This window comes from Hydra vulgaris, chromosome 06, assembly GCF_038396675.1.
Source record: "Hydra vulgaris chromosome 06, alternate assembly HydraT2T_AEP".
Lineage (NCBI taxonomy): Eukaryota > Metazoa > Cnidaria > Hydrozoa > Anthoathecata > Hydridae > Hydra > Hydra vulgaris.
In genome coordinates this window covers 56,717,501-56,732,066 of record NC_088925.1, presented here as the reverse complement: position 1 = coordinate 56,732,066, position 14,566 = coordinate 56,717,501, and the positions used below count along the sequence as shown (strand labels likewise).

General features: G+C 28.6%; 1 protein-coding gene across 1 annotated transcript in view; it reads left to right on the top strand.

Moving 5' to 3' along the window:
• The window catches only part of LOC101238093 (uncharacterized), a 119,220-nt gene extending 105,363 nt beyond the window's left edge, over window positions 1–13,857 (top strand). The window contains exons 19-20 of the mRNA XM_065800533.1: window positions 9,084–9,214; window positions 12,933–13,857. Coding sequence (XP_065656605.1) covers window positions 9,084–9,214; window positions 12,933–13,122 — 321 coding nt within the window. The 3' untranslated portion in view covers window positions 13,123–13,857. The remainder of the gene's footprint in view (window positions 1–9,083; window positions 9,215–12,932) is intronic.
• Window positions 13,858–14,566: the final 709 nt, after the last annotated feature.

Genomic DNA, 14,566 nt, shown 5'->3' with positions numbered 1-14,566 from the left:
ATAAAAATTTTTAACAAAATTTTTATTAGTTTTTTTTTTTATCTTTACTTCCAACTAGGTTGCAAGCAACTACTATTAGAGTTGGAAGTTACTGGAAGAGAAAAGATGAAATTTTTAGAGCAAGATAAAGATTAACAGACTACTTAAAAGATTGCAAATTATATGTATCAGGAAAACAAGATAGAGTAAGCGAATTCCAAAAGACTGTTTTTTGAGGAAAAAAACTTGACAAATAAGTATTTTTGGAGCACTTAGGAACAGTCACAGTAAAATGATGAGACTTTATTGACAAGTAACACAAACATGAATTTTATTCGATGGCACAAGTGGCGCTAACACTTTAGAGCAGTGCCCATTATAGTATTTATAGAAAAGAGAAAGATAAGCAACATTACAACGATGTGATAATGGTTCGAGGTTGGCTGCAAGAGCGGGTCCAACTATGTTTGCAATGTGTTTTTGCACCTTGTCTTAAAGAGAAAGGGCATAATTGGAAGGTCCGCCCCACATATGGCAACAGTATTCCATACAAGGATGGGTTTGAAATTTATAGAGATAAAGAATAGAATCTGGAATAAGAAAGTGTCAAGCACGATAAAGAGATGCAATCTTAGCAGATGCTAATTTTGCAATGGGTTTGAGATGTGGTTTTCAAGAAAGATCTATAGTAAGAGTTAATCCTAGAAGATGAAAGGTAGAATACTCATCGAGTACATTACCGCTCATAAATATAGGAAGATCTAGATTATTGTGATAATGATTAGCTAAAAAAAATTGAGTTCTATCTGAGTTAAAGCTCACCAGCCACTGAGAGCCCCATGCTGTGGCAGAAATGAGAACGTTTTCAAGCTCCAATGCCCCCTCCAAGCAATCAGAGAGTGTTTGCTTCTTATTAAGACAAAAATAAATATTATCATATCAGTAATATCATCAGCAAACGATGCTACCTTAGATATAAAAATATCTGGGAGATTGTTAATGTAAATTAAAAAGAATGTAGGGTCAAGGATAGAATCTTAAAGAAACCCTGAAGTTACAAGAAATAAAGAAGAGTGCTGTCCATCAAGGACAACTTTTTTACTACAATTGGTAAGGCAGGATTCAATAATTTTAAAAATGTTACCTGAACATGACAAGTGAATCAAGAGATAATATTGATGAGAAGTTCTTAGCAAACAATTCAGCTTTGTCTTTAGGTAAAGTGACGAATTCTGAACCATACAAGAGAGCTGGAATAACAGATTTACCCTTTTTATAGATACTGTTAAAGATTCTTCACAAGTCACGAGGGCCTAGTTTTTGAGATAAAATACAAGATTTTGTGACATAGGTGTAGTGGGCTTTGGTAATATACAAAACCTTTTTAAAATGGTTTCTAGCAGTAGTAAACAGACATCTGTTTTCTGGAGAATATTTTTGAAAACCTGAATCCAAGTTGTTATGTAAGAAGCACATATGCCAGCAGGAAGACGAAAGATTTCTACCCAAGGGTCATCACAAAGAACATCATGGAAAGAGTCCCAGTCAGCTTTTAGGTAGTTGTAAAAGCTATGATGATAGGGGGATTCTGCTGACAAAGAAGAATGAGATAATAGTTTAAAAGAGATCTAACTGTGTATAGAAGCAACTAAGGGTGAATCTGGACACACTGAGCATTGACTAGGATCAAAAACAAGACATAAGTCAAGTAGAGAAGATAAATTATAAGGATTGTCAGGAAAATTGAGTTCGAAAGTTGATTTGAAAGCCATTCAGTAAGACGAGTATTTAAGTCACAAACAACAATATTGGCTGAAGGATAAAGATATATAATATAAAATAATAAATAAAGTCCTTGGTCAATTTTATTAGAAATAACATCGAAAAGAGTGCAATCTTGTTATAAAGGAGGGCAATATAAAACAAAGAGAAAGGCAATAGAGTGAAGTGGTGCTAAATGAAAGTACAGAAAAGAGTAGTCTATGAATTCAAACCTAGTTTCCTGAAAAATGGGTGAATTCTTACGAACGTAGATGCCCAGGCAAAGTATGTGGCTGTTGGAGTCTTTATGAATTGAAAAAAGATAGGCATCAACACTAAGATAAGACAGCTGAACTCAAATTTGTCTCACAAAGAGCAAGTAGGTCTGATGAACTTTGCAAGAAATAAGACTCAAAAATAGAAAACTTACTTTGAAGACCACGAATATTAGTGAATGATAGATTCAGAGAACTTGGTGATGATGATTGTTTTTTGTGTTTTATAGTTTTTGGTACTTTAGTCATTTTTAAATTTGTTAAAGAACTTGACTCAAAGCACAGATAATGTTCAACACACTATTTAATAGTCCAACCAATTGCCTTATTACCACTAATAAAACCTACGCCATAACAAAGGGCTCCAAATGTGACCTTAACAATGCACACCAAAAGTACAAACAATTACACCATCCCACCAACATGGTACTGTTAGTACTCTGATATTTTACAGCTGTTGATGGAATCAGCCTCTCTGAGAGAATCTTTACAGTTCGGGAAACCTGACCACCAGCCAGCCTCAGAACCACAAAAAACTGAGTTTATGAGCTGTGCACTCATTAGGAGATAATAGAATAAGTTGCCTAGTCATAAAAACAGGAACAAAAGCAAAACCCATGCATTGAGTCAAGAAGATCCAGCATTTCACATCCTAAACTGGAAACAATGTATTAAAAATACATCTACGCTAGCCTAATAGAAGGGGTGAGAGACTGGTCAACAGAAAGAATCTGTTTACCCCTTAAGTTTTTGTCTAGGTGACCTTCTACAATACAGTAGTCAGATGCGTTTATCATCTGCCCAAAATGAGTGTTATTATTGAGACATCCTTACTCAACCAAGACCCTTAAGGCAGGGGGTGTTTTATGTCAGAGTTGGCTTTCCCTAGCCTTTGTCTTAAAAAGGCAAAGGCTAGGGAGAGTTTTTAAGGCAAAGTATCAGGATAACCTTACCAGAAATATATACATTTAGTGATATCAAACATTCAAATATTGTTTATAAAAAAAATTTTATTAAATATTATGTTTCTTTAATATATCAATATATACTAGCAGAAAGCAACCCGTAATATGGGTTATGGTCGGTCTGTTACATAATTAATTTATAGTGACTGTTTTCCACAATTTAAAGTTGCAAAACATTAACTAATAGGGAAAAGTACCCTTGATCCTAAAATCCAGGGGGGAAATAACTAAACAAAATTTACGAAAGACAAAAATATAAAACTATTTTAGAGTTTTCTATATTCATGTTTCTAATAAACTTTAAGAAAGTGTGTGTATATTTTTTTATAGTCAATATTAGTTTTACAATTATTATTAATTTAGGAGAATGTTATTAACATAATGCGCCCTGGATTTTATGATCAAGGGTGCAAACTTTCCCCTACCCTTTTAGAAAAACGCCTTCAAATTGAAAAAAAAATTAAACCATCTGCCAAATTAACATAAAAAGTTTGAGGTGATATAATTTACCAATTATTTAACATTATTTGAGCAATTTAAAACTGACATAGGTCATATCAGTGTGTAAGGCAGAGCTATTTTCTTCGACATTTCTAAATTCAACACAATACGTTTTTAGTTAATGACACAAAATAATAACACTTCATATTGCTTTAAAGTGACAAAAAACTAAAGCCTAATTCTTGTTTTGATATTTATAACATGAACTTTAATTAATAAGATTAAATAATAATTAAATAATAAGTGAACAAAATTATACAGGCGCTATTAATTTTTTGGTATCCCTATGATACATTTTTCTTTAAAAAAGAAAATTGTCTTTAAAATACTAAATGCACACAACTAAATAAATTTATTAAAAATAACTAAGCAATTGAGTACAAATACGTTTAAAACAAAAAAAAAATTCAATTTACAATCAAACGTGTATAAAAAATTGAAAAAAATGTGTAAACTTTGATCTTTTATATGGCATTAATGCGTCATATGCCAAACCTAAAATAAAAATTGTAACAGATAAGTAGACATAAAAAAAAATACAACTGAAACACAATTTACCTGCTTTTCGGAAGCCTGTTATCATACTTAAGCTGCTGTCATAATTGCAGCTTGTCGGTGTTGTTTTATGACGTTATTTCAGGTTGGCTTTTAGTAAACTTTAGTTTAATTTAAAAGACATCACAATAGAATTAAAATGTTTTAATTAAAAAGTAAAATAACAAATGCTTCAAGGAGCGAAACTATAAACATTTAAGATAAAAAATCAAATTGTAGTATAAATAAATTGCATTTATATAGCTAAATATATTTTCTTGGCTTATAGTAAATTTTAAAAGCAGTGAGTTCAATAAATTAAACTACCAATTATTTTTAACAATAGAATGTAGCATCACTATATTATGATAATTGGGTAATAAATCAATTTAACTATATTTAAGTTTAATTGATGAAAAGCAAATAAAATTTTAACTGAAAAAAACCAAAACAAATCAAATAGAGTAAAAGCGGGTCAAACCGATCACCAAACAATAAAAATCAAGTAACTTTATTTTTTTTTTAAATTTTTAAACTATTTTTTTTAAATAAGATAAAAAATACGAACAAGCACATTTTTTTTATTAATTGTATTTGAAAATATGAAAACTAGAAGAAAAAAAAAAGATTGCTTTTGGCAGAAAGTCTGTTAAAACCGATCAATATAAAATATATTTAATAAATTTAACATTTTATATATGTAAATGTATATATTTTTATATGGCATACAGAAATATGCTATATATTTTTTATATAGCATACAGAAATAGTAAAAGATTTTCATTCTCTCATGTAGTGCTCTGTACTTGTCAAACCTCGAAGCTGCTGTTGCTGGTTCAGAAGATGCTAAATTCTTTATTGTTCACAATGGCGTTGAAGACGTCGATTGATTAAACATTTTGGAGATAGCTAATGCCTTTTGATTGATTTTGTTTTTGTTAAGTGGAAATAACCCAGTATATTCAAAACCAGCAATGGCATGCAAATGTGTAAAACACTTACCGCTCTCATACACTTGTTTGAGCAATGTAGGAAAATTTTCTTTATCTAAGGTTTTGCATTTTGTGTCTTTGTAATATTTGGTAAGAACTGCCTTCCACACTTGCTTAGGATGGCAATAGACACCTCTGTCCAGTGGCTAAAGAATGTGAGATGAGTGGGCTGGTAGACAAATCAAAATTATATTGTTTTCCCGACATAGCAATACAGCTGCTAAACTGACGTGAGACGTATGTCCATCAAAATGTAAAATATAAGTACCACTATAAGCTTGACATTCTGATATATACACTTCTTTCAACCATTCAATAAATGTGTCATGCTCCATCCAATCAGATTTAGAAATTGAATATTTGGTGCTAGTCGGACCACCTAAAGCCCACTCAGCTCTAAAGTTTCGTTTTGCTTTGTATACCACGAAGGGTGGTGTAAAGTATCCATCAGCATTACAGCAATTGTTCACTGTATAATGGATTTTTTCATTGTTACCAGCGAGTTTCAAAACACGCTTTGCACCTTTTCGACATACTACAGTTGCTTTGGCTTGATCACCACAGAAGCCCGTTTCATCGCAATTCCAAATGTGACAACTAGAAGTTATCTCAGACAATTGATATTGTTTAATGACAACTTTAAAATAATTATCAATTATTTCTTGTGCACAAGAAGCGGCTCTGATGCTAAAGTGTGAGTTTTTCTTGTGGAAATTTCTTTAGACCATCGGTTTATAAATGCATAAAACCAGACTTTGCCAGGCCTGCCGTTTTTAAATAGGCCTGATTGATTTGTAGAAGGTAACCGCATATGAAGTCCATGACATCATTTCGCGTTAAACCATAACCTCAATCACATAGGAACTTAAACACATGCACCATAATTGACTCTGTTTGCTGTGAGAGTACGGTTGTTGATCCTGATCCCTTGAAGCTAGCATTGTTGTTGTTCTTGCGACCTATTAGAGTTGAGAATGGAATGCCATATTTGAATGCAACTTTTCTGATTGAAGTATTTTTTTCTTTTATATCATTTAATGCAGTTTCTATATCTTCTTCATTGTATGACTTTTTACTTGTTGTCATCTTAAAAGTGAATAATTAATAAATATCATTGAGTCATTTTTGTAAAATAACTTAAGGAAGAATATATAAGAATATATAAGAATAAGGAAGAACCCGGAACTAACACATGAGAAAATAATTTAATTCACCTAGGTACCTAATTTAAAAATTCACATACTACTTAATAAAGGAATTTAAAGTAAATAAGTGAATGATCGGTTTTAAAAATTTAATATTAATTTTTCTTACTTTTTTGTCTAATTTTTAACTATAAAGTAAAAAAAAAAATTATGTAATCGGTATTAAAACTAAATTTTCTACAAGATATAGGTAAAATAATTTTTAAACGAATTATGGTTCCCGAATTATTACGATAGCAAATAAAAGAAAAAAGCAAATTTTTACGACACTCTTTTAAACTTTTATAAAAATAGAATGGCTGAAAAATGACTTGGATTTTATTTTAACACATTTGAATAGAGGAGATGATTCCCTTTCTTCTGGCGTTTTTATTTTTTAAATATTCCTATCAGTTACGGTTTTATTTAAATTTTTCGATCAGTGATCGAAAAAATAGTATGATCGGTTTGACCCGCTTTTACTCTATACAACATAATATATTATTAAAAAAAAAAAAACTACAAATTAAAAAAAAACAAAATAACAAATTAAAAAAAAATAAAGTTGCAAATTAAAAAAAAAAAAAATTACAAATTAATAAAAAATAAAATTACAAATTAAAAAAAACAAAAAAACTACAAATTAAAAAATAATGAAGTCACCGAAGAAAAAGCAGCAACAAAAAAGTTATAAATATCTTCACTGATAGAAGATATTTACAACCTTTTGGTTGCTGCTTTTTCTTTGGTGCCACCTAACACCCCGGTAAAGATGAGTTCTCCATTTAAAGGATGGCCATCCATACCGCCATTGCTACACCACTTATTGAAGGACCTCTCTGAGAGAGGCCCTGGGTGTTGGGAGCTATAACTTCTGTATTGCTCAAATGTTAACAACATATTCTCCATACAAAATATATAAAATTTAAAACACAGCCCTACCAGTTATGCTTCTACCAGACACTAAAGACAAAAAATATACCTCAGAATAATCGATAAAATAATATTTACATATAAATAAATATATAATTATAATTTTTTTACCTATTCCCCTCATTTCCTCCATAAAGTTGTCTAAAGTAAGAAAAAAGATAACTGAACCTTAAACTAACTAAAAGTAAACTAAAAATAACTATAAACTAAACCAAAACTATAAACTAAAATAAACTTTAAAGCTTAATATTTGTACCTCACAAGACAAAGATTGGTTGTCCAGTTTTTTGTGAAAATGAGTTATGTATGAGTCCTTTTAGTTTTTTCAGTATCTACAGAGGTATAAAGACTGTAGTCCTATGACAATATGAAACAAAGTTGGGTCAATATGAAAGGTCTGGTGTCCTCACAATGTTCAAAGGATAAACGCCTGTTATCTAAAAATGACTTTTCACTTTTTTTATTTAATTTTTCATTTATTTTATTTCAAAGTTATATTTCATGTGCCTTAAGACAAATTAAATAAAACACGAAAAAAATTAACATAAATTTAACCAAAAAGACTAATTATTTTAACTAACTATTTCCTCTCTCCTGGACTATCTCTAAATCGTGACAACTGCTTTTTACTTTTTAGGCACAGATATGAATGCTTCATTTATTTAACTATACTAATCATATAATTTATACTTAGTTTTTGTTCCAACTCTCCTAGATGAAAAAATAAAATAAAGCTAAAGTACTTGAAGTTTTAAAATTCCAGTTTCAGTACAAATAAACAAATTTCTATTAACAAATACTTATAGCAATAACACTGACTTATTTCACCCTTCAATTCTGTGTCTAAACAATAAAAGCACTTAAATGCACTTAAAGTATCTACGTAATTTTTTAAAAATAAATTCACTTAACTAATGTAACTAATACCTTTATTAGCTCTCTCTTGATTAACTAAAGAAAATAAATCCTAATTAAACTTACTTGATATAAAATGATAAAAATCTGCCGTACTAAGAATTTTAAATTTCTTCTCTTTATTATTGACAATATAACTTTAAGTAGGACCTAAGTTCTTGGGCTTATTGTATAAAATTATAAAAACCTACTGTTTTACTTTAAAGTCAACAACAAAATTTTAAAACATTTTAGTTACTAGTTAAAAAATAAAAAATCTTTAAACTTACTACCTCTCTCTTCATTTTTGTCAAAACAAAAAATAATTGATAGTAAGTTTTCACTTTGGTAGTAGGTTATTAAGTAGATTAAATAGATCTTTGATCTATTTAATCTGCTCTAATAGTCTACAACCTTTTCAATAAACTACAACTATTTTCTACAACCTGGTGTAATTTAAAATAGATATATTTTTTAAGAAAATAAATAAATATTTAAGATCATAATATATAAGATTTTAAAAACCTGAAATTTTTAACCTACTTCAAAGAAAACGGATATATTAAAAAGTATTTATATTCCTTTTTAAAAAGTAAAAATGCTTTTTAACTTACTTTCTCCATTAATACTGTTGTCATCTAAACAATTTGGTACATTCTAATAATTCGATATAAAAAATAAAAATAAATATGTTTAAAAACAAATTTAATAAAGGTAATAGACATGTTAAGATATAAAAAATGTAAACAATTAAAATGATTAAATAGAATATGACCTACTTGAAAAATATGATAAGATGTAATAAAGCTGATATAATAGAAGCATGCATTTTTAAATGTCTGGAAATTCTAATCTCAAAATTCCAGAACAGAAGATCTTTCTCCAATGACTTCGTGCATTTTGAGAATGCGCTCTTTTAAAGCCTAGTAACTAATGAAACGACGTTAAACAATAAACGTTTTTGTAGCAATTATATTATAGATTTATTATTTTATATTTTTGTTACATTGTATAATAATTATATTTGCTGATTAAGTTTTAGAAAAAAACTTTGTTCTTTTTAAGACATGTGCAAAGCTAGTTGCATCCCCAGGTTTAAAGGATTCCTTACTTCAATTGGCATGCAATCCTGATCCAGTTCTCCAGAACGTAGTTGTAAAAATTATATTGGCAATATTAGAAAATATTGAAGATAGGTATATATGCATTTTTATTTAGTTGATGTGTATATATATATATATATGTATATGTATATATATATATATATATATATATATATATATATATATATATATATATATATATGTATACACATATATACATATATATATACAAATATATATATATATATATATATATATATATATATATATATATATATACGTATATATATATTTATACATATATATGTATGTATATATATATATATATATATATATATATATATATATATATATATAAATATAGATATATATATATATACACACAAACATATTATGATATATATAAATATATTATGATGCTTTTTGTGATAAGGTAAGTTATTTTAAGTGACATGAAAGTTGTATATATAATATGTTGTATGCATGTATGTTGTATTTATGTTTATTGTATTATATGTATGTATATGTTGTATATATTTTAGTGGCAATAAGTATGAATATATATATAATAAATATAAATATATATATATATATATATATATATATATATATATATATATATATATATATATATATATATATACATATAATAAATATGAATAAAGTATGTTAAACAAAACTTTATGTTGTTTTTGCGTTTTAGTTTCATATTGAATTTCAAAATTGATTAAAATCAGGGTTTGGCGCTAAGGTCGTTAATATTTCGTGTCTTGACCCAGACTTGGCTCAACCCATTTAAACTGGGTCAGGTCACGAGGTAGCTACTCAAGTTTGAAAATGAAACTCCTTTTCATAAATTACCATAAAAATTTACTAGGGTAAAATATCCAGTGCTTACAATGCGCTTTACTAAAATTTTATATATCTTCTAAAACTTTATATATCTTTTAGAAGATATATAAAATTTTAGTAAAGCGCATTGTAAGCACTGGATATTTTACCCTAGTAAATTTTTATGGTAATTTATGAAAAGGAGTTTCATTTTCAAACTTGAGTAAGCTACCTTGTAAATAGAAATTTAAAAAAAAAAACTTGAACCCCCTCCTTGAGTGTTTAAGTTTTTATTTTTTGAAAATTATTGCAATAGCTTAAAGAAAGATAGCCAAGAAAATGTCTTTTTCCTTGTGAATTTTTCTTGTAAATCTTAATGAATGTTTTTACTCTTTTTTTCATTAGTTTAAATTTTTTGCTAGTTAATTAAGCTGTGTATTTTCTGGATTCCTCAGGACCGAGGCAACTGTGTAGCCTATAGCTTGTGATGCCATGCTCTATCTATGAATGAGTAAAGTTCGTTTTAACTTAAATATAGACCAAAGTACCTAGAAATGTTAAACATAAAAAACCCATCACCACCACATAACTGTTTTAATATATCTTTTGCAAGTATTCGTGGTGTCTGAAATAATTTTCCATCAGTTAAATCTTACCTCTTGCAAAATTCACCAGACTTATTTGCTCTTTGTGAGATCAATTTCAATTAGGCTGTTTCTTCTTTAGATCTCAGTATTGATCGCTATTATCCTTTGATTCATAAAGACTCCAATAATCACATTCTTGGCTTGGGCATATACTTATGCACAAATTCAATTATTTGTATAAGGTTAGGTTTGAATCATCTGACCATTCTTTTATGTGTTTCCACTTAGCACCTCTTCACTCTATCACCTTTCTGTTGTTTTTTTATTGTTCTCTTTCTTCTCAAGATTGCTCTCCTTTAGATCTATCTCTGATCAAAATAATAAAGCCTTTTTTATTATCCTGCTGCCAACATTGTTGTTATTGGTGAACATTAATGCTCATCGCACTAAATGGCTTGGCTCTAACATTACTGACCCTTCTAACATTACTGTTTCTTCTGGTTTTCCTTCAGGTGGTTCTGACCATGCAATGGTCTCTATAAATCATTTATCTCATACTTCTTTTTTGGACTCACCTTATCATTGCAGTACTTACCGCTACCTTATTTCAAGGGTCTTATCCTATTACCTCTTCCTCGGAGGATAAGGCAAAATTATTTGCTAAGAACTTTTTTGAATTATTTTATCTCTTGAATCTAATGGCTATACTCTTCTTTCCACTCCAATTAAACAGGTTACCCCATTGTTGGACACCCATATCACTCTAGGTTGCATTGCTAAAGTCCATTTTATAAAAATTAATCTAAATTAAACTCTTTTACGGCTTGTGGTCCAGACAACATTTCTATCATAGACTTACAAAAGTGTTCCCCAGAACTCACTTTAATTCTCTTGAAACTATTTAATAAGTCCTTGACTGGCATCTTTGGTTCCAAATTTTAAAAAACTCTGGAAAACACCCTGACCCCTTTGATTATCGTCCAATTAGTCTTTTCTCTATTATTAGCAAGGTCTTTGAGTCTTTAATCGATAAGTTTTAGCATTCTATCTAGAGTCTAATAACTCCTTGACTATCGATAGGGGCAACTAACGCAATAATCAATTACTTGCTAGCTGATGTAACTAAAAGATTCTAGTGTGCATCAGATGGAGGAAGTGAGGCAAGGACTATTGCTTTTGGCATATTAAAAGCTTTCAATAAAGTTTAGCATGCTGGTCCATTTGTTTCATATGGTGTATCTATAAAGATTTTTGAAATAATTAAATCATTTCTTTCTAACCCCATTATCATAGTTGCCCTTAAAAGCCAACTATGATAGTGGGGTTAGAAAGAAATTAAATCTGATCTCTTTTCTTCAACAGCCTGAGGCTTGCAGTGGCTTGTAAATTTTAATTCTAACAAAACTCAGTTATTTACTGCAAACACCTATCGCAATATTGTTGACATTCCTATATTAATGAATGGGAACCTTTGCACTAAGTCCTCTTTTTTATGGATTATCATTCACAACTAACCTATCATGGAAAACATATAAAATTAATTGCAAAGTAAACATGTGCCTAGGTTTCTTCTCTTTATTGTGCTTGTCCTTACGTTACCTGATTCCATTCTCTACAACTATAAATCTCATATTTCCTCCTTGTATGGAATACTGTTGTCATATTTGAGCTGGTTTTTCTTATAATGCTCTTTCTCTTCTAGACAAAAGTTCATTAAAAACATAGTTAAACCTGCTTTATCTGCCAAGCTTTAGCCACTCTCCTATAAGTGTAAGGTTGCATCTCTTTCTCTTTTCTACAAATAATGTCATGGTCGTTGCTCAAATGAGCTATTGTCGCTGTTTCTATTAACCAAAACTCATTCCATGCAGCTAAGTTGCCTCCTTTTACTGCATCTGACCCTTTGTGCTATAAATACTTTCGTTCGTCTTTTTTTTCACTCTTTCTTTTATCTTCATGTTTTCCTGACTTAAACAACCTTCAATTTTTCAAATCTTCTTTAACCTGTTTGCTCTTTAACACTATTCTTTGTTTTCTAATAACTCCCAACCTAATAGTGGTTACTTGCAGTCTTGGGAGTGAATCGGTTTAAAAGAAATTGCTTACATTTACTTTTTTCTTGGTCCCTTGGAAGTTTGAATTATTGGGAGTTTTTTTGTACATGTTATCAACTTTTGCATCTTTTCTGTTGCATCTATTTAAAGGTAGATAATTTCTAAAAACTCTCTAATGTAAAATAATCTGAAACTTAAAAAATGTAAAAAAAAGAATAGAAAATTCCACGTTTTTAAATTACTTTTATTTACCTTTGAGTTTTATTAATGCTCTTTATGGGTTTACTGGTTGTTGTAAATTATATATGTTTACTGTTAGCATTTAATTAATGTATTTAGACATGATGCTCTTTCAATTGGCACAATAGAAGTGCTTACGTACCTTCATGAAACTTGTCTTGATAGAGAGACCTGGGAAATGGTAGAAAAAGCTATCGATATTTTGCATGGGTTAACTATTCAAAAAAAATTTTCTGAAGATTCGAGAAAAACATCTAGTACAAAGTTTAGTCCTGTTCAAAGTTTTTAATCTATTAGTCTTTATAAAAAAATCAGCATCAGGCTTATTAATAAACAAATTACTGAAAGAAAAGGGTTTTGATATACTATTTTTTATTTTAAAAAAAAGTTTGGTTTTTAAAAAAATATTTAATATAATTATTATTGAAGAAATATTCTGATAAAATAATTATTGAGAAGGTATCTGATATAATTATTTTTCATGAGCAAATTTTTATTTCAATCATTAGGCAGATATTTGGTATATTATTGAGTGTATATCAGATATATAGTATATAGGAGGTTTATAATGCATAAATTAGTTTTTTTAATTTTATAATTTCAACTATGATTATTTCCCGCTAAAAAAATTTTTAAAGTTTGCTTTAATTACAATAAGAGGCGCTTTTATCATTAGGCAAGTTTAGGCGACCGCTTAACGCGGAATAATTTTATTGCAATAAAACTAGATTTTAAGGGATTTTTCTAAAACATTTTTAACATTTTACGTGTGACAGTTTTCAGTTCTTGTCGACGGCGGAAAATAAAAAGTCTTGGGAGTTGTTTATTTAATATAACATGTAATATAATGTTTATAATATATGTACATAATTGATTATAATATATGTACATAATTGATTATAATATATGAGCATAATTGATTATAATATATGTACATAATTGATTAGTATTTATAAAAATGTAGTTAAATGTACACTTTATTTAAATAATCACTTTGGCATGGCACAAAAAACCTTTTAAATTTCTTTAAAGTTTTATTGTTTTATTACTAAGGTTTGGACCCATAATGTTTATATATATATATATATATATGTATATATATATATATATATATATATATATATATATATATATATATATATATATATATATATATATATATATATATATATATAATGTATATATATATAATATAAATATATATATATATATACAATGTTTTTAAAATTTAATAAATACGGCTGCGTATAAACTTTTTTGAAAAAATACATTTGTTTTTATTTCAATATTATTATTATTATTCGATATTTTGCTGATCATAATTGATCAGCGAAATATCGAATAATATATATTGAAAAAAAAAACAAATGTATTTTTTTCAATAAAAAGTTTATACGCAGCCGTATATTTATTGAATTTTAATAATATATATATATACATACATACATACATACATACATACATACATACATACATACATACATACATGCAAGCATGCATGCATACATACATACATACATACATACAGTATTGGACAAAACATTTGCAACCAACATCGAACAATGCTAAAAAGTGTTCCTAATTTTACTTGTCTTAAAAACAAAACGAACTATACTACCACAGCAAACAGTTCAGGAGTCTGGAGTCATAGCATGCCATGACATAAGCAATCAGCTGACAGGTGACAGCACACAGGCAGAATTTCGTTGGCAAGTGCCATTTTGCAGCGGACA